This window comes from Triticum urartu, chromosome 3A (genome assembly GCF_056163025.1).
Source record: "Triticum urartu cultivar PI428250 chromosome 3A, HENAU_Tu73, whole genome shotgun sequence".
Taxonomy (NCBI): Eukaryota; Viridiplantae; Streptophyta; class Magnoliopsida; order Poales; family Poaceae; genus Triticum; species Triticum urartu.
This window is the reverse complement of record NC_141875.1, coordinates 9,255,097-9,276,353: the sequence shown is the minus strand read 5'-3', so window position 1 is coordinate 9,276,353 and position 21,257 is coordinate 9,255,097. Positions and strand designations below refer to the sequence as shown.

General features: G+C 51.5%; 1 protein-coding gene across 7 annotated transcripts; it reads right to left on the bottom strand.

The window, feature by feature from the left end:
• Positions 1–239: 239 nt before the first annotated feature.
• On the bottom strand, positions 240–10,359 carry LOC125547563 (BTB/POZ and MATH domain-containing protein 1-like). 7 transcript variants are annotated; one of them, XM_087545921.1, is made up of 4 exons: positions 10,261–10,359; positions 2,272–2,309; positions 824–1,307; positions 240–605 (listed from the first exon to the last, which is right to left on the bottom strand). In XM_087545921.1, the coding sequence occupies exons 1-4, from the start codon at positions 10,357–10,359 to the stop codon at positions 240–242; spliced, it is 987 nt and encodes a 328-aa protein (XP_087402047.1). The 7 variants fall into 7 exon arrangements, with proteins under 7 accessions (XP_087402047.1, XP_087402045.1, XP_087402046.1 ...); XM_087545919.1 differs by lacking the exon at positions 2,272–2,309 and having other exon boundaries at positions 824–1,427; positions 10,262–10,359; XM_087545920.1 differs by lacking the exons at positions 2,272–2,309; positions 10,261–10,359 and having other exon boundaries at positions 240–501; positions 717–1,039; positions 1,082–1,593.
• Positions 10,360–21,257: the final 10,898 nt, after the last annotated feature.

The window sequence follows — 21,257 nt, the reverse complement described above, 5'->3', positions numbered from 1 at the left end:
TAACAAGAAAGGTGACTGCATCGGGAGTAGGGACGTCGACCAACCTGCAAATTACGTCAGGAAAGTCCGAATCCGGCATGATCAAGAATTAGAAGATGATCACCATTTTCATTTATATTGTATCTCAACTCAACTGCTAAGTTCACACCTCTCTGGAACCCTGTTTGCCTTCAGACTTTTTTCAGGGAAGTGTTTACACCATTAAATGATACAAAAGGCAGGTATACTTCCAAGAGCAGTTAGATTTTCCGAGACTTGGTAGCCCTCTCAAAGACATCAAACATGACATCATCAGGACATGATCTTTTGAGGTGTGCGTACTCTCTGCTTGCCACCACAGCATTCAGTCTGTTTGAAGAGAGGATATATTCAACACAAGCATCTTTTAGCTTGCTGCAGTGATGCTGATCAGCTAGAGCCAACTTGGTTGCCACGGTCTCGACATCAAGGCTCTTGCATAGAATATCTTCACACATCATCTTCATCCTGTCCATGGCATACCTATCGGCAGCCACGAGCAAGTGCTTAACCATGTCTTCACTCTCACCATCATCAGCGTCATCCATAGCAGGCAGAGAATCCGTGTAGATGAAGTGAAGCAACGCCTTGAAAACAGGGGGCTCCATGTCTTTGACGATTATGTTCTTACAGTTTGAACATCAAGGCTCTTGCAGAGAATACCTTGGCATAACATCTTCATCCTGTCCATGGCATACCTATCGGCGGCCACCAGCAGGTGCTTAACCATCTCTTGGTTCTCACCATCATCAAGGTCATCCATAGCAGCAGGCAGCGAATCTGTGTAGATGAAGTGAAGAAACGCCTTGAAAACAGGAGGCTCCATGTCTTCGACGATTATGTTGTCACTCGCAGGATCGCTCAGGGGTCCATAGAGTTGAGCATCAAAGACCGGCGATCGTGTCGCAAGCATAATCTTGTGAGCAGGGAAAACCTCGCCTTTAACCTCAAAAGTCACATCTGCCCCTCTCCTCCCATCCAGCAATTTCTTGAGATGATTCGGCAGGTCCGACGGCGGCACCTCAATATGTGCGGCGACGGAGACGGTCTCCTCCTCCTTCACCTGCGGCTGCTTGATAACCTTGACTTCACACTCAATCACCAGGCGGTCGTCCCGCAGGTACGATGCTAGCTCACTCTGTTTCATGAACTTGTTAGCTCCATAGCCATCGGGATCTTCATCTGGGTCGACGGGGGTGTACTTGCTGGTAAACCTGCGGACCACCGACGGCAGAGCGCTGGTCGAGTCGATGAGCCTGAACACGTAGTCCGCCCTGACCTCGGCGTCCCTGGTGAGGAGCTCGAGGTAGACCGAGACATAGCCCCTGCAGTCCCGGGATATGTCCCCATCGGGGTAGTAGCGGACGCACCAGTCGTAGCCGCCGACGGCGAAGGTGGCGGACCGTATGGACTCGCCGGCGCCCATACCCTTGTGCAGATGGTAGCCGGCGATGTTGAACACGTGCTTGCCCCTCGCCGTCTCGGAGGTGCACGTAGACACGGTCGTTGGCAGCGGTGGTTCCATTGCTGCTAGCCAGTTTGTGCGGCGGCGGCGATGGCGGCGGCGCAGGTGGGGATATTTTCAGAGGGAATGGGGAATGCGAGGGCACAGAAGAGCTACAAGAAGCAAGCACAAGCGGAGGCCCATCAACCGGAGAGCTTGGCCCACTTGCTACAACATCTCCATCAGTGCACATAACCAGCAGTAATTTTTTTCTCAAAAAAACAAAACCAGCAGTACATTTTGCTAAAAGAACCACCTCTACATTTCCCTAAAGAAAACCAGCTTGTCAACGCCTGGAAATTATGGAGTATCTTTTTTTATTTACTATGTATATTAAAAGCTAAATCTTATAGGGGGGAGCCGATCAGTTTAATTCTTTGATCTAATTATATTTTCGGTTTTCACAAAATAAGGTCTTCTAAAATGTGGTCTTTGTGGATGAGAAGTCGGAAGAAGAGTGAGGGTATGTCACTGCGCTGGCGCTAGCGTCGGTACCAGCCACCAGGATCAAGAAGGGTCGTTGGAGCATCGAGTGGCTGGTTGGCATATGCTTGATCTCACGACGCCTCATGCAGGAGAGAAGGTGAGCCGTGAAGGGCTAAGAGCATCTACAACCGGGTGCTCTCCGTCTGTCTCAATTGGGGTAGTCCGCCCTGACCTTGGCGTCCCTGGTGAGGAGCTCGAGGTAGACCGAGACATAGCCGTTGCACTCCGGGAATATGGCTCCATTGGGGTAGTAGCGAACGCGCCAGTCGTAGCCGCCGATGGCGAAGGTGGCGGACTGTATGTACTCGCCGACGCCAGAAGCGTGGAACATCTTCAGGTTTCTCGATGGGGGCGACTACGGGGGCGACTAAGGGGCCGACGGCCGGAACACAGCCCTCCCGCTCCGGCCGAGTTGGGGGGCGGTTTTGGGCCCTCGCCGACGCCGATGAGGGAGATGCAGACGGAGATCCGGACTCGACTCCAGCATCCGCACCGTCGCCGACGGCTTCCGATTTCATTTGCGAACTATTTCAGTCTGGGTATGAAGAAGATGAGGTTGTCACATCCATTGACAAGATCTTGCCTATTGATGATCCAGCCACGGTAGGACTACACGAGGGAGAGAAGAAGGAGATGGTCCGGCGGGTTGTTCATCGGCGTACGGCGGCGACTGCGATCAGGCCATGGAAGGGCCCTCTTCCCAAGGTAAGTCTACCGAGCTTAACTGTCTTCGATTTGATACGGCCGGATTCATGGGAGGTAGTAACTAGGAGAAAGGGGACTCGCCGGATGGCACCTGCGCCGGCGCCGGCGCCGGCCGCGGCGCTTTCACCGGATATGCCGGCGATCGGGATCGCGGCCGATCGTCAGGCTCGTTTGAATTGCCTTCTCGAGCGGTATGGGCCGAGTCAGGCTGTGTCTGGGCCGCTATTGGATGGGCCGAGGTCATCTGGGTATGAGGCCCAGGTTGAACCGGTGCTATCACATATTGGTGCCGACGCTCGCACGATCGAGGTTGATCGATGCAATTCTCCTGAGCAGTCGCCGCGCGCTAGGTTTCGTCATCGCAGGGTAACGCCAGGGTTTCCCTCCTGTGGAACTGGTCGTGCTGCCCGGATCCTCCCGCTTCTCGCCATGGCCGGCCGAGCCGGTGCGCCTCCAGTGAAGAAGCCGGCTTTGGCTGCGGTTGGTCGCGGCACTGCAGCTCCACCGGCTGCTAGTGGTGGACGAGGGGTGGCCCCGATGGCTGCTACAGCCGGTCGCGGTGGCGCAGCGCTGCCAGACCCTGCCTCGCAGATGGTGGCCGCGGGTCGCGGAGGTGCCGTGGGCCGCGGCGGAGTTCAGCTGAGCCAGAAGACACCGGCGTTGGCCCCCGCTGCCATGGCTGCTGCGGGCCGGGGCGGGGCTGGTCCGACTAAGGCCGCGGGACGAGGTGGGGTTGCGCCTGGGTCACGGCCACCACAGCCCAGACCGTCCATCCAGGCTCAGATGCCCGTCCATCAGCCGCGGGCCGCGCCACCGCCTCACCATGTCACAAGGCCGACGCAGAAGCAATTTGGAACGGTGCAGGCGCAGTCACAGTCGCCACAGTCAGGTGCTGGAGGGACGGGTGTACCTCGTGGCCCGGTCAACAATGCTGCTAGCGAACCGCCCCGGGGTCATTGGGGTGATGATGGGTATGATGCTTATGGTGAAGGCCAGCACCGAGGGTCCTCGTCGACTGGTGGCGGTAGGGGTTACGCGTGGCAAAGCGATGGTACAGCCGACCGACCTTTCTACGGCCCTCTGGGTGGCTTTGTCGAGGGGGCTTCGGGTCCCGATCACAGGCAGTGAGGCGGGTACCGGAGTCACCGTGGCCGTGGGGGCCGAGGTGGCAGGTACCGGCAACGTCATCCTCCCACGCCTGTTGACACTGAGCAGATGGATTCAGCGGCGGCGGTAGATGCCGGTCACACTCCGGATCAGGCCGGTCAGACCATGGATGTGGTCACCACGCTCGATACCACTGGGACTTCTGCGACAGGTTCGGTCGAGGCAGAGATGGCAGACACAGATAGGGCGTCTAAGTGGGCCCGTAAGAAGGAGAAGATGCTGTGTTATCGCTGCGGAGAGAAGGGTCATTTCATTGCGGAATGCATCACTGAGCTCTGTGATACCTGCAGCAAGTCGGCGCATGATAAGAGGGAGTGCCCAATTTTGCTTGATCAGATGCCGACCATTACGATCTATGGTTTATATTGTGCGGAGATGATGTTCTTTGAGTCTCCTAGCGCGCGTGAGAGCCCAGAGGAGACCCAGAGCATGACAACGGGTATTGTCAAAGTTACCAAATGTGATGTCACTGAGATTCAGATAGTGCAGCGGCTTATGGAGTTGGTTCCAGGGGACTACCATTGGGAGCTTGTCAGTCTTCAGGGTAATAGGTATAAAGTGGATTTCCCTTCTGTTGAGGACTTGCAGAGACTTCTGAGTTTTGGGTTGTGCCGAGTGCCTGGCACAGAATGCATACTCGAGTTTCATGAGTGGAAGAGGGTCGAGCCAGAGGGCAAGCCTCTTACTAAGGTGTGGTTACGTTTCTCTGGGGCTCCCTCGAAGTCGATGCAGGATGCTCGTGTTGTTGCTAGCCTTGGTATTTTGGTTGGGAAAATAGAACGAGTGGACATGGCCTACACCCGAGCTCATGGGGTGGCTCGTTTGTTGGTGAGTGTTAGAGATATTGAGTTTGTGCCAGATGTGGTCTCGTGGACATATCGAGGTGCAATCTACGCACTCGATATTGAGTTTGAGGATACTGAGCTTTTTGCTGGGGCCGCCAATGGGTCAGATACAGATATGCACGAGGGAGATGATAGTTCGGCGGCCAAGGAGGCGCCGGGGGCTGCATCTGGACGTGAGATGGCCAACGGGTCGGGGCCCGTTGCTCATATATCCGAGGATGGGACAGTACCGTCCCCCTCAGTGCCGATGAATGCACTGAGATTTAGGTCGTTCGAGCCATCTTCTGCTCCTCCCAGGCTCTGGAGTGACCGGGTTGAGACCGATGATGTGCTGGAGCGGTCGCTCCCTCCGCTGGATTTCGATGTTGCTGAGGACCCAGTGCCAGAGGAACCGGAGGTGTCGGTTTCTCTGACAACCTCGGCTGTTGGAAGGGGGGAGGAGCCTCGGCAAGTGGCCCCTCGCTCTCCCCTTCTGACCGCGGTCTCTCCCGGGGCGTCCGAGCCCCAAGGTGGTGCGTTGACGGGACCTTTGAGTCCGTCTACGGCCGGGTGTGGGGGTGGCGGTCCGGGGTAGGCGGCCTCGGGCCCCTCATCTCCGGCGCCGGCAGGAGGAGCGCTCGGGCAGGCGGCCCTCGCGACCTCGGTGGCGCCGGTGACGCCGGCCCCGAGGGGGTCGGCCGGTGCTGGGAGCGGGAGCCCGAGGCAGGCGGTCTCGGCTCCTGCTACTCAGATGGTGGCGGTTACTACCGCGGCAGCAGCTGCGTTGGGGGGGAGGGGGCTGGGGCAGGAGGCCCTGGCTCCTCCTTCGCCCACGATGATCAGGAGGACCGTTTCTCCCTCGCCGATGGCTCATCCGACTGAGCCGGAGGCTGGGGTGGGAGGAGAGCGCGGGCAGGCGGCCCCCGTCACTTCCTCTTCGCTCCTACCCATGACCGGGGTCCCTAGTGTGGGACTCCCGTCTGAGGGGATCGGGAGCCCGCAGACGCCTTCTCTGGTAACCTCGGTAGACCCTTTGAGGGACTCTGAGCCAGGTTTTACTAGGGAGGAGGTTGTCGCGTTTGGCGGGATCCCGGACCCTATCGCAGAGGGGAGACGGATCAGTGCTCGCATCCTCGACATCCCAGAGGTGGATGATATGCAGCAGCGGTGCGCTATGAGGGCGGCCAAGCTTCAGGAGGCTGCTTTGTCTTCTGGTATGTCCGTCAACCTATCTAATTCCTTATTGCATTTTTCTAATGAGGAGATTATAAATAATGCAAACCAATTAGGAGTTTCACTAGGTGCTACAGATAGTGAGATTACCAATTCGGTGAATGATTTATTAGATTTGGAGGCGGAACGTGCCTTAGAGACTATTCGTAATCTTGCAACAGTTAAACCAATGAATGATGATGAGATTGATGCGTTAGGGGTTAGAGTGCTCGATAATCTGTGTGCGGATCTAGCGTCCCCCAATCATGACTCTGAGGAAGATGATATACCCCTAGAGAATGATGATAGTAATATATGTGAACCCGGTCATGAGGACCGGGCGACGGAGCTTAGTAAACCTAAGCGTAAGTGGAAACGGAAGATCTATCCCGATTCCGCAGTTCGTAGGAGTGCTAGGATTCGTACCACTAAAAAATTCCATGATGAATTATGAGAGGAATTTTTTGGAATAGCAGAGGTCTGAAGGACTTGGCTAAAAGAAGATTCCTTGCTGAGGCAGCTTTAGAGCAGAGGTTAGATTTTGTTGCTCTATCGGAGACGGGTAGAGATAACTTTGCGCCCCAGTTTCTCTCTTATCTGGTGGGTGGTATTGATTTTGATTGGCATTGCCTCCCTCCGCGAGGAAGATCGGGTGGTATCTTACTAGGTGTGAGATGCGATTCGCTTGAAGTCCGAAGTGTAGTGATGGGCGACTTCGCGGTGAAGTTTCGAGTCAGGTCTAGGATAGATGGTTTTAACTGGGCTTTGGTGGCGGTGTATGGTGCTGCACAGCCCAAGCTTAAAGCGGAGTTTCTGGCGGACCTTGTTCGTATCTGTGGGTCAGAACAGCTTCCAATTTTAGTTGGAGGTGATTTCAATATCATCAGGAGGAGAGAGGAGAAGAACAATGATAACTTTGACGGCAGATGGTCGTTTATGTTCAATACCATTATTGAAAACTTGGATCTGAGAGAGATAGAGATTTCTGGTAGAAAGTTCACATGGGCTAATGCTCTGCCACACCCAACCTATGAAAAACTTGATCGAGTTCTTGCGAGCGTGGAGTGGGAACAAAAGTTCCCTCTAGTGACGGTGCAAACTCTTTCAAGGGGAATATCTGATCATACCCCATTGTTCGTGGACTCAGGTGAGCCGAACCATGTGGGTAACAAGAACACCTTCTCCTTCGAGATGTCATGGTTTGAACGTGAGGGGTTTTTGGACTTGATTGCCAGGGAATGGGATAGAGGTGTTGGAGGCAAGACTGCGTTAGAGCGTTGGCAGAATAAGATTAGGCATTTGAGGAGTTTCTTACGGGGCTGGGCTAAGCACCTCAGTGGTGTGTATAAGATGGAAAAGGATAGACTCCTTGCTCTTATACAGGCCCTGGACATACAGGCCGAATCCACTATCTTAACGTCAACTGAGTTTCAGGCTAAAAATGAGGCGGAGAAGAGGTTGAAAGAACTGCTCCGCGAAGAAGAATTGAAGTGGGCTTTGCGTGCTAAAGTCCGCAAAGTGGTCCAAGGGGACGCGAATACTCAGTTCTTCCATTTGATAGCCAATGGCAAGCACAGAAAGAAGCGTATCTTTCGGCTTGAGCAAGAAGAGGGTACTATTTTAGGCCAGGATAACCTAAAAACATATATTACCGACTTCTATAAGCAGTTGTTTGGACCTCCGGAGGATAATCATGTGTCCCTCGATGAGTCCAGGACTGAGGATGTGCCTCAGCTATCGGCTGCCGATAATGATATTCTGGTTGCCCCGTTCTCGGAGAAGGAGGTGTTTGATGCTATTGCATAGATGAAAAACAATAAGGCTCCCGGACCGGATGGATTCCCGGCAGAGTTCTATAAAAAGTGCTGGCACATTATTAAGGGGGATTTACTACCTATGTTCCATGATCTGTTCTCTAGCCAGCTTCAATTATTTCACTTGAATTTTGGGACTATCACACTGCTTCCCAAGAAGACGGATGCGGTGAGAATTGAGCAATTCAGGCCGATCTGTCTCCTCAATGTTAGTTTCAAAATTTTCACCAAGCTCGGGACAAACAGACTCACACAGATTGCGCATTCTGTGGTGCAACAGTCTCAAACTTCTTTCATGCGGACAGAAATATCCTTGAAGGGATGGTCGTCCTGCATGAAACACTCCATGAAATCCATTCCAAAAAATTAGATGGAGTAATTTTTAAGGTGGATTTCGAGAAAGCGTACGATAAGGTCAAATGGCCATTCCTCCAACAGTCATTGCGTATGAAAGGTTTTGATGAAGCCTGGCGCCGACAGGTTGAATCATTTACGCAAAAAGGTAGTGTGGGAATTAAAATTAATGATGACATAGGTCATTACTTCCAAACACATAAAGGCCTAAGACAAGGAGATCCGATGTCCCCTATCTTGTTTAACATTGTGGTGGATATGTTAGCAATTTTGATAGGAAGGGCTAAGGAAAATGGTAAAGTAGGTGGATTGGTACCTCATCTAATTGATGGAGGTGTATCCATCCTTCAGTACGCTGATGATACAATCATCTTTATGGAGCATGACTTGGCCAAGGCGAGAAATATGAAGCTGGTGTTATGCCTATTTGAACAATTGACCGGGTTAAAGATTAACTTTCATAAGAGCGAGCTGTTCTGTTTTGGTAGGGCCAAAGATGAACAGGAGGCTTATAGGCAATTGTTTGGGTGTGAGTTGGGAGAGTTACCCTTCTCTTACCTGGGGATTCCAATCCACCATCGTAGGCTGACTAACAGAGAGTGGAAGTGCATTGAGGATCGGTTCGAGAAAAAAAATGAGTTGTTGGAAGGGTAAACTCATGTCATACGGAGGCCGATTAATCCTGATTAACTCGGTGCTCACGAGTATGCCAATGTTTCTCCTATCGTTCTTTGAGGTCCCAGTTGCTGTTAGGAAGAGACTGGACTTCTATCGATCGCGTTTCTTTTGGCAGGGTGATGAGCTTAAAAGAAAATATCGGCTTGCTAAATGGGACATCATCTGTAGACCGAAAGACCAAGGGGGTCTAGGTATTGAGAATCTAGAAGTTAAGAATAAATGCCTTCTTAGCAAGTGGCTGTGGAAGCTCTCATTGGAGAATGATGCTATGTGGGCTCAAATCCTACGCAGCAAGTACCTCCAGACAAAAACTTTGTCCCAGGTTACTGTCAGGCCGACCGATTCGCCTTTCTGGAAAGGCTTGATGAAAGTCAAACAGTCGTTGTTTAATAGGACGAAGTTTGTCATTGGAAACGGCACGAGTACACGTTTCTGGGAGGATACTTGGCTTGGCGAGACACCCTTGGCCATCCAATATCCGTCTTTATACCGTATTGCTCAACGACGTGAGGTGTTCGTTGCATTGGTCTTTCAATCTAGCCCCCTTAATATTCAGTTCCGACGAACGCTAGCGGGCAATCGTTGGGAAGAATGGCTCCATCTAGTTAGGAGACTGATGGAAGTCCGGCTTTCACAACAACCCGATGAATTACGCTGGAAACTGACTAAGTCTGGAGTATTTACGGTTAAATCAATGTATATTGATGTTATTAATTCAAACTCCATTCCTACGTCCAAGCATGTTTGGGATGTCAAAGTTCCTTTGAAAATAAAAGTGTTTATGTGGTTTGTCCATAAACAAGTTATTTTAACTAATGACAACCTCATAAAGCGTAACTGGACAGGACCTACTAGGTGTAGTTTCTGTCATCGGGATGAGACTATCAAACATCTCTTTTTTGATTGCCCGTTAGCCAAGGTACTTTGGCAGACGGTCCACATTACTTTTAGTATCAATCCACCGAATTCTGTTTATGCGTTATTTGGGACATGGCTTAATGGGATTGAACCTAACTTAGCGAGACATATTCGGGTTGGAGTTTGTGCTTTGCTGTGGACTATCTGGACTTGCAGAAATGATTTGGTTTTTAACAGAATATCATGTATACATTTTTTGCAGGTCATATTCCGTACTACGGCACTGATCCGTTCGTGGTCGCTACTCACCCAGATGGAGGCCAGGGAGCATTTGGTTACTGGGTCTTTCCGCTGGGAGATGGTAGCTCGGGATATATTCAACCGGTTTGGATGACGGTCATGTAATAGGATAGGCATTTAGATTTCCTATCTATTTTTTTAGCCAGCCGGTTGTGGCGTCTTTCCTCGGCTAATTGGTGTTTCTAGCCTCTATTAGCTCTGTGTGAGCTGTCTGTGCTTTTTTATTATTTGTGGAGACCTTTGGAACCATGTTGATACTAATTTATTTGGTTAATAAGATGGCCGTATGCATCTTTCTGATGCAGAAGCCGGGGAATCACCCCTTTTCTTAAAAAAAAATGTACTCGCCGACACCCAAACCCTTGCGTATATGGTAGTCGGCGATCCTGAACACGTGCTTGCCCGTCGCCGTCTCGGAGGTGCACGTCGACACGGCCATTGGCACCGATGATTCCATCGGTGCAGTCTGTGCGGTGGCGGCGGTGGAGAAAATCCAACTTATTCAAATTGTGTTTGGATCAGGAACAAGGTCTAGTGCTTTGCAGGCCAATACGTGAGCCTCTGCCCTAGTATTTAATTATCTGGTGGTTTCCTAGTTGAGAGTCCGATTAGGATTCAGTGTGATCAATGTTGTTGGGTCATTAGTCTAGGAAAGTATCGTGCGTGGCTTGTATGCCATAGTTGTGTACGACTGAGATAGTTAGGACATCTCCGGCGGATCCCCTAAATAACAGATGAGTAAATCTTAGTGGAGTATATGTATTAGCTGTATTAATTTATACTCTAAATAAAAATTGTTTCTAGCCAAACTTCCAAATTTACCGAAGTAAAACAAAATCGATGCAAACCCGGTGCATATTAAACCACATTCGTTGCAAATTCGGCAACATAGATTTAAATTCGGTGTAGATTTAATATATTGCATAGAACTAAAACTAGGTTCGACATATTTAGATAAAAATCTAACCTAATCCGATTCATCGGATTCTTCCTCAAGTTGCTTTCATTCCCTTCTAGACATGCCGCCGATCATCGGGTCCGGCCCGTCGCTGCCGCCATCATTGGAGCCGTTGTCGTGTCCGTCATCATGGTCTTTGTGTTAGAGTTGTGTCGAATATAGTGTACAAGGTAGGTTATATTGAACTTGTAGTTGTATTATGTTTAGATAGTATATGGAGTCGTGTCTTATTAGGACACTTGTATCCTAGGCCTCATATATAGCGAGGGTAGACACACGATGTAACTTATGCTAACATAATAGCACAGGAATGCAGGGGAAGCCGGCGGCTTGTGCCGGCGTTCAGGACGACCGGATACAGTATTGTAGCGGTATCATGAGAAGGAGCGCCCATAGTCAGGCCCCGAGGATGTAGCCATATCTGTGAACATCATTAACAAATCTCGGTATCATGCTCGTGTGATTGCTTGATACTCAGATGATCGACGGTGGCCTCGGATTTATTCTAATAAGTGGTATCATGAGCTAGGTTGTTTCAAAGGTCTTGAATTGTTGATCTAAAGGAAGCGGACTTGGTTCGCTTGTTTAGTTCGTCGCTAGAGACGATCGTGTCTCAACGGACGGAAGATGCAGTCGAAGCAACCGGGAGACATCAGCTCGCACTGCAACAGCGGAAGCAGATTTGTGGCAGGCCAGCAACAGTTTTCGGCGTGATAGGTCTTGGTGTGGAGGCTAGCGGGTACGCCAATGGCGGCGGCGTGTTCTGCGCGAGGTCTCGTCAGGAGACGTGATGATCGAGGGAATACAGGCAGCGTGCAGCAGTGGCGCCTCCCGACGGCCCAAGGCCCAGGAGTGCAGCGGATCAGCGGGAGGGCGTGCAAGGTGTGGCAGCCTGGTGCAGCCCAGGAACAGCTGGCTGGTGCAGCGCTGCTGGATGGAGCTGGAGGCAGGCGCAAAGTGGCTGCGACAGCTGGTTGTGGGCGTACATGCTTGAGATTTGTTTAGGAAAAAAAATTGGCACAAAGACTAGTCGAGACCGGGATGCTATCAAGAAGAAAAAAAGAAGATAAGTCCAGGAGCTATATACGTGTGCTCTTTACACGGGAAGGCTGTAAGGAATTTTACCTTGGTTTTCTTTGGTGGTACACTTTTGTGTATGGATGGCGTATCCATTGACGGCTTGAGGAGTCTGGAGCGTGCCAGGCAGCCAGATAAGTTTGGCTGGGTCGGACTAGATAGTCTGATGGATCGACACAAGTTGATTGGTGCAGAAGATGGTGATGGGACCGACGATGATGACATGGAAGCGTGATGCTGATGGTGACCGACTTCTAGGCGTGGTAACACACAGCACGTGCCCGAGGCTTGTGTGGCTTCGACAAGACTATGACGCAGGGTTGATTCAAGGTGATGTGCACACGGAGCTTGAAGTCGACAGGGTGCGAGGGATAGACTGATCATCTACCATGGAGTCATGTTGAAGGTGGAGCTAGATTGAGAGGCTAAGGTGTAAGGATCCAGGGAATCGAAGCCTATTCAGCAAGGGGGAAAAGAGAGTGACATGCAGTTCGGACTGGAGCTCAGTGGTCTCATGGAAGCGTGAAATTCGTCATCGGTCGGTGATGATCGTTGGTACTCTGTAGTGGGTGCTCAGTGGTGTGGGTTCGCGACCCTTGAGACTCGACCAGGACAGGGAGGCTCGACGCGGTAATAGCGACGAGGCATGCGGTATGCACGGGACATGGAGATGGTCCAGAGCTCTAGTCGTCATACATGTGGTGAGACAATTGCGAATTTGACTCGGGATGACTATAAGCAACGGTGAAATTTCTTTAAGTTTCAAACAGGTGGTCAAGGAAGAGCAGTGATGTTGAGTTCAGGTAACTCTTATGTGTGACTCCCAATATGTGAGTTGTTCACTTTCATGCAGATCAGTGATCAGTGTATGATAACGTTGGACTGGTACTCTGGAAGTTGGGAGTACAAACTAGAGTAACAAGGAATTTAATTTTGCTCGAGCATTGACTGTGGTCAAGAAAAGAAGAGACTACAAGTTGCAGGTGGAGTCATATGGAGTCTTTGGAGTAGCAACAATTCTCATGGGAAAAGGTCAAGTCTGTAGAGAGATATTTTGCAATACAATAATCATTGTATTGATGGGGTGCTGGTGCACGTATATATAAGTACAGGGTAGGCCTCAACCTCTACTATACACAACTAGGAGGTGGGCCACAACACGTAATACATCAGTACAAAATACAACTCAACACCCCCCCCCTCGCGCGGTCGAAGCGTCGCCAGAGACACAGAGACTGGACCGAAACTCCTTGAAGACGGAAGGAGGCAATCCCTTAGTCATCACATCAGCAAACTATTGCAACGTCGGCACGTGAAGAACCTGAACAAGGCCAATGGCAACCTGCTCGCGCACGAAGTGAATATCGATCTCAATATGCTTCGTACATTGATGGTGCACCGGGTTGGCGGGAAGGTAGATCGCGCTGACGTTATCACAGTAGACAAGAGTGGCCTTAGGAACATCACAAAGCAACTCCAGGAGCAGCTGACAGAGCCAAGAGCACATGGCCATGGCATTAGCCACGGCGCGATACTCTGCCTCGGCGCTGGAGCGGGAGACCGTGGGTTGCCGCTTCGATGACCAAAAGATCAACGAGGGCCCAAGGTAGACATAGTAGCCTGACATGGAGCGTCAAGTGTCGGGGCAGCCAGCCTAGTCGGCATCCGAGTAGGCCACGAGGTCGGTAGAGGCAGAGGCTTTCAAGGTGAGTCCCAAAGACATGGTGCCGCGTATATATCGGAGAATACGCTTCACCAAGGTCCACTAGAAGTCACGCAGCATGTTCATGTGGAGGCACACCTACTGAATAGCGTACTGCAGGTCAGGTCGAGTCAGCGTCAGGTGCTGTAAAGACCAACAATGGGGCGATAAAATGCTCCATCGGACGCGAGAGACCCCTCCAGAGCAGAGACCTTCGCCTTCGTGTCGACGGGGGTGGGTGCCGACTTGCAGTTAAGCATACCGACACGCTCCAGGAGCTCATGGGCGTACTTCTACTGATGCAGAAAGAAGCCGTCAGTCCGGCGGACCACCTCGATGCCGAGGAAGTAGTGCAGGGGCCCCAAGTCCTTGAGGGCGAACTCATCACGAAGACGAGCAGCAGCCGCTGAAGGAGATCGGGGGTGGACGCCGTGAGGATGATGTCGTCAACATAGAGCAGCAAATATGCAGTGTCAGCTCCCTGATGATACACGAAGAGTGAGGCATCAGAGCGAGTGGACCGAAATCCTAGAGACTGCAGAAAGGCTGCCATACGCTGGTACCAAGCCCGAGGCGCCTGCTTCAACCTGTAAAGAGAACGGGAGAGCAAGCACACAAAGTCTGGGTGCTCAGCGTCGACGAAGCCAGTGGGCTGCTCATAGTACATCTAGTCGGCAAGATGGTCGTGCAAGAAGGCGTTGGAGACATCCAACTGGTGCACAGGCTAGGCGCGCGAAACCGCCAACTGGAGCACGGCGCAGATTGTGTCTGGTTTAACAACCGGGGTGAAGGTGTCGGTAAAGACCATGCCCGCGCGCTGCCGAAATCCACGAACCACCCACCGAGCCTTGTAGCGCTCGAGAGAACCGTCCGGGCGGGTCTTGTGGCAAAACACCCACTTGCCAGTGATGATATTGGCACGAGGGGGTCGCGGAACAAGCTGCCACATGCGGTTGCACTGTAGGGCGTCGAACTCCTCCTGCATCGCAGCTAACCAATGGGGATCCCGAAGGGCATCACGAGCGGAGGTGGGAACGGGTGATGGTGTCAACGTTGAGGCGACGCACACATACTCGTCAGAGGAGTAGCCCGTCCTCTGCCGAAGCACTCCTGCTCGGGCCCGAGTAGTCATGCCTAGTGGCGGGGCAGCATGGCCGGCGATAGCGGCAGGGGCCGCGGCCACGACAGGGGCGTCAGCGGCTGCGGGGGCACCCGCGGCGGCGACAAGGGCCGCGGTGCCGGTGACGGGGGCCGCGGCGGCGGCAACGGTGCCAGCCAAGCCGGCGGCCGAGGGGGCGAGGGCGAGGAGGATGTCGAGCCCATCGCCGGGGTGGCGGCGCAAGCAGGGTTGGCGGGCGGAGTACCCACCGGCTCAACCTCGTAGGAGGGAGACGGGGATCCAGGCGCCTGGTCAGACTCGACCTCTGGGGAGGGAGTCGAAAAACAGGGTGGTGGCGACAGAAGGCGCCGTGCCGGAGGGGCCTCCGGGGGCCGCCCCCGCGCATCGCTCTAGGAAGGGCATGCGGGGGACGTCGCCAAAGGGGCTGAAGAAGGAGGAACCTGAAAAAAAGGAACATCGTCTCGACAAAATACACGTGCCTCGAGGTGTACACACGATGAGTGACAGGATCACAACACAAAATATATGCAACACAAAATACAACTCAACAGAGTCCAGTGTATATGACAGTTTGACGCATTGACGAATTTAAGGTGGTGGAGAATATTGCCAAGGTGGGGTTTGTTAGAGTTGTGTCGAATATGGTGTACAAGGTAGGTTACAGTTGAACTTGTAGTTGTATTGTGTTTAGATAGAATATGCAGTCATGTCCTAGTAGGACACTTGTATCCTATGTGTAACGCCCACGATGCGGCTATATCTCCCACGTGTCGAGGCACGACTTAGAGGCATAACCGCATGGTGGTTTAGTCGCAAGTGGGGTAATCTTCACATAATCTCATGTACTGAATTAAGAAAGGGATAAAGAGTTGGCTTACAATCGCCACTTCACACAAATAACAAGCTAAACATACATTATCCAGAGTACAATCAAGGTCCGACTCTGAAACCATTATAAAAGAAGACCCCAAATGCTAGATCCCCGATCGTCCCAACTGGGCACCACTACTGATCAACCGGAAAAGATGCATAACAACGATCAAGATCTTCATCAAGCTCCCACTTGAGCACGGTTGCGTCACCTGCTCTGGTATCATCGACACCTGCAACTGTTTGGAAGTATCCATGAGTCACGAGGACTCAGCAATCTCACACCCGCGAGATCAAGACTATTTAAGCTTATGGATAGGATAGGGTAATGAGGTGGAGCTGCAGCAAGAACTAAGAAAATATGGTGGCTAACATACGCAAATAAGAGCGAGAAGAGAAGCAACGCAATGGTCGTGAAACTAGAAGTGATCAAGAAGTGATCCTGAAACTACTTACGCACAACCATAACACAAGAACCGTGTTCACTTTCCTGACTCCGCCGGAAAGAGACCATCACGGCTACACACGCGGTTGATGCATTATAATTAAGTTAAGTGTCAAGTTCTCTACAACCGAACATTAACAAATTCTCATCTGCCACATAACCGTGGGCACGGCTTTCGAAAGTTTAAACCGTGCAGGGGTGTCCCAACTTAGCCCATCACAAGCTCTCACGGTCAACGAAGGATATTCCTTCTCCCGGGAAGACCCGTCCAGTCTCGGAATCCCGGTTACAAGACATTTCGTCAATGGTAAAACAAGACCAGCAAAGCCGCCCGAATGTGCCAACAAATCCCGATAGGAGCTGCACATATCTCATTCTCAGGGCACACCGGATGAGCAGTCCATACAACCAAAACCACCCCTCAAGTTTCCCAGAGGTGGCACTGCAAGGGGCTCTAGTTCGGACCAACACTTAGAGAAGCAAATGACCCTCGGGCTCCGAAAACCCAAGGGAAAAGGTTTAGGTTGTTAGGCAAATGTAAAACCAAGGTTGGGCCTTGCTGGAGGAGTTTTATTCAAAGCGAACTGTCAAGGGGTTCCCATAACACCCAACCGCGTAAGAAACACAAAATCAAGGAACATAACACCGGTATGACGGAAACTAGGGTGGCAAGAGTGGAACAAAACACCAGGCATAAGGCTGAGCCTTCCACCCTTTACCAAGTATATAGATGCATTAATTAAATAAGAGATATTGTGATATCCCAACATATCCATGTTCCAACATGGAACAATCTTCAACTTCACCTGCAACTAACAACGCTATAAGAGGGGCTGAGCAAAAGCGGTAATATAGCCAGACAACGGTTTGCTAGGATGGTTGAAAAAGGTTAGAGGTATCATGGCTTGGGAGGCTTGATAAAAAAGTGGTAGGTAGCGCGACATAGTGATAGAGCGAACAACTAGCAAGCAAAGATAGAAGTGATATCGAGGGTATGATCATCTTGCCTGAGATCCCGCAAGGAATAAGAACGAGTCCATGAAGAAGACAAACAGACGTAGTCGAACGAATCCTCACAACTCCAGAACGAAACCGAAACTAACGAGAGAAGCAACCCGGAAAGAAGCAAGCAACATGGTAAACAACCATCACATAAACATGGCATGATGCACAATCAAGTATGACGCATGTACGGTTTAAAGAGGCATGTCATGGCAAAGTGCAACAAACAATACTACGAATTAAGTGGAGCTCAATATGCAACGAGTTGCATATTGACGAAACACCACATGACTTAGTTAGTTCTCTCCCATTTATGCTACTCAACAAAATTAAATGTTATTGAACATTGCAAGGGGTGAGGCAAAAGTAAACTACACATTTTAGGCAATTTAAATGAGGTCAGAAACATAGAACAACAATTCCGGTAAATCCTTGTGTGCATTAGTAATTTAATGCAACAACAATTTTAAACATTTTAAATGTTGTTATCATGATGCGAATGACATGTGCAAGTTCTATGCAATTTTTGTTAGAAGTTGACACGAACATGATATGAAGCATTTGTTATCGTGGCGGAAACGAAAGGGGGTGCCACGGTAACGATAACGAGACGGTGCCACGGCAACGTTCCGGTTCCGAAAACTCATTGAGATGTCGGTGCAAAAGAAAGTGTGGCGGGAGTGTGTCAAGCACGGATGGTGGGGTGATCCTGGTTACCGGGTTCCCTCGAGACGACGGCATGGCTACAGGGAACATGCAAGAAACATGTCGGGCACGGTGCAAACGCGAGCATTTCATACAACATATGCATTCGTCCACGGGCGATCGTTCTCGGCGGTTATACCTTCGAAGCATGCGTTTTTAGGCGGACCAAGTTCAAAGCGGTGTAGGTGAAGTAGACGTTCTCGCGACAGTCGTGGAAGTAGTGGTACACATTCGTTTCGGATGGGAACTTGACGAATCCACGGTCGACGGTAGTTGTACACTTGGTCTTGTCGGATCCACAGTTCTTTGGGCAACGGTAGTCGTACACTTCCGTAGATGTTCGGGGCCGTCGGTAGGGGTACTCGTGGTATTGCGATGATAGTGGTACAAGGTCGTCGGGGTACTTGTCGGTCCGGTCTTGAAGGTCTTGTTTTTGCGACAGTAAACGTACTAGTCGGCGGTAGTGGAACTTGACGGATCTGAGCTCTTCAGGCGTCGTGGTACTTTGCGTCCAAGTGGGCTCAGGGAGACTTGTGTATTTGCGTAGTCGTACATGGGACATTTGACTGCGGTCTTGGCGGCTTGAGCAGGGGCCACCCGAACTCGGCAGGAGGCAGAAAACGAAGCAGAGTGCTCATGCTCGGGGACGTTGCAACAACAGCAGCAGCCGGAAGTGCACGCGGAAGGAAGGGTCGGTCCTAGGCCGGATGCAGGGAGCAGCAAGGGAGGTCACAGAGGCGAGCTCACGGCCAGCAGCATCAACAAGGCGCGGAACGGGACGGAGCCGGCGTGTTTGAGGCAGAGGTCGCCGGATCCAGCGAGGAACTCAATCAGCGGCGATGGCGGGTCTTGGCGCGATCGAAGGGCATGGGGGGTTGCGCTGGTCCTCTCCTCCAGCGAAGCAAGAACGACGGGTGAGCGGGCGACCTTCAGGCGACGCAGGGGAGTCCTGCTGGCTTGGTGGCGCGACGAACGGGCGAGGACGGTGGGAACGAGGTCGGGCTCGGGAGGAGGGAGGCCATGGCAGAGGAGGGCGGCGCGGAGCAAAGGCACGGTGTGGAAGGAGGAAAGGCCGGCGTGGTCCTGGTGGAGCTCGACGGCGGCGTCGCAGGCTTGCCGGCGCCGGGAACAAGGTGCAGGAGAGGAGAGGCCGGTGAGGAAGACCGGGAGCAGGGGGCGGGCGACGCGCGAGCTCCTCTCTGGTGCGTGATATGGGAGACAAGGGAGAAAACGAGCGGAGGGAGATGGGGCGCTGGGTCTGGCGGCGCGAGGGGAGAGGGTGAGGGAGAGATCGAGTGGAGGGGAGTCGTCCTAGGGTTGAGAAGGCAGGGGCCGACTGGGCCTAAAGGGGCAAATGGGCCGGCGCTGGTGGTTGGGAGGCCCAGGTGGCCAGAGGCCTGGCTGGGCTCTCTCTCCCTTATTTTTCATAGCAGAAAAATAAATGCAAAGAAAGAAAAAGAAGTGAAGAAAAGGTTAAAGAGTTTGGGCATGGGATTATTTTCCCGGACTCACAAGAATATGCTTGTTCCGAGAAAATAGAAAAGGTCATGATTGAAAGATGTAAATTCAAACTCATTTGAATTTAATTCAAATGGGTTTCAACTAGGACTTGGTAGAAGGAAGGTCCAAAAATGTTCGGATTTTTGGTGAAGCTCCGGAATATGATGAAAGAATATGTGACAAGGTTGGAGACCAAGAATTAAGATAACAAAGGCATTGGGATATTTTGCAAGTGTGTTATGGTGAATTCCAAATTAATGAAATATTTAATATAGCTCCTTAATATTGGGAGGATATGTTATAAAGAGCAATCACCATGTGAGTCCCCTCGGTTTAAATGGACCGAAGATCCATGCAATTTATTTAGTTGAGTTGCAGAGATTAAAGACATGATGGCATGATGACATGATGCAATGCAAAATATGCAATAATGAATGCAACAAGCAAAACAAAACACACGACAAAACTCGAAAAACATGGAAGGCATCTAGAGCGCTGGTCTTGCGGCGTCACACTATGCCTCTCATATATAGCGAGAGTAGACACATGGTGTAACATATGCCAACATAATAGCACAGGAATGCAGGGGAAGCCGGCAGCTTGTGCTGGCGTCCAAGGCGACCGGGTGTGGTGTTGTAGCGGTATCATGGGGAGGAGCACTCATAGTCAGGCCCCGAGAATGTAGTCATATCGATGAACCTCGTTAACAAATCTCGGTGTCATACTCGTGTGATTGTTTGGTTCTCGGATGATCGATGTTGGCCTCGGATTTATTCTAACATGTTGCATTCTTTATCTTTGCATAGGTCCATCACATTGGTCCTTCCCATCGCGTACTGCGCGTACAATCATCGTTCGGCCTAGCTCCAAGAAACGGCGGCGGAGCTCGGCCATGTATGACTTGCTGCCGGCCTCCACTATGAGCACTCGCGGGCCACCTGGTCCTCCCGCCTCTCCCTTGCGCTGGCCACCCAGTTGTCCACCGTCGGCTCCGTAGGCGGCAAATATCCATCGGGGAAATTACGTCGGCCGAGGCACCGACTTAATGTGGTATGGTCGGGCCGCTCCCTGCGCTGAGTAGAAGGAGCCTAACTAGTGGGTCTTCCCAGTGTCGCGGTTGTATATTTCTGCGACCCAAGTGCCCCACTGGAGTTGCCGCACGCTGTGGTATCTCGGCACCTACGGCAGGGGCGGTGCGATCTCAGGGGATGCCGCTGGAGGAGGAGCTGCCACTGATGCAAGAGGAGGAGGCGGAGCTGCAGCGTTGATTTGCCGGCAACGCGTTGTGGACCGTAGGTGGGGACCGGCGGCGGCCTCCGGATCCACCCATGTCGCCCGCGGGGTGAGTGGATGGGCGGCGGGTTGCGGCCGAGGCGTGGATTCGGTGGCGGCGGCGGAGAATTGAGTGGCGCCTAGAAGGGAGAGAGAAGGGAAAAGTTTTATTCCTCGGCCGAGCGAGCGAGTATATTTACTCCTCGTTTGTCGCTCGGAGTAGAATTTATAGTCCTCTATGGGTTTTAGGAGATCGGCTAAGTCCGGTTTAAAAGAGTAAACTAGATTTTTTATTTCTCTAATCGGATCTAGGTGATCGGCTAGAGATGCCCTTAGCTTACGGAGGGGTTTGTCAGGAGCAAAGTTTCCACTTTCGAAACCAAGAAAAAAATTGAGCAAATTAATGATTTTTTTAGTTTGGATAAGTCCGATTTTGAAGAATCGAATAAGCTAGTATATTTGCTGGCCACACACCAACCACGGAAGCCCATAGACTATGACCGAGATCCATACAGCGAGAGTAGCCATCCATGAGACCATGACCGAGATCCAGCCATAATGGTAACAAACTCTAACCTCTATCCTTGCGTCTCGGCTGAAATCCCAACTGCCTACCTTCCTTCTAAACTCATCAATGGAGGCCAGGCACGCATGATCTTGTGCACTCAACAAAATCGTTAGCCGCC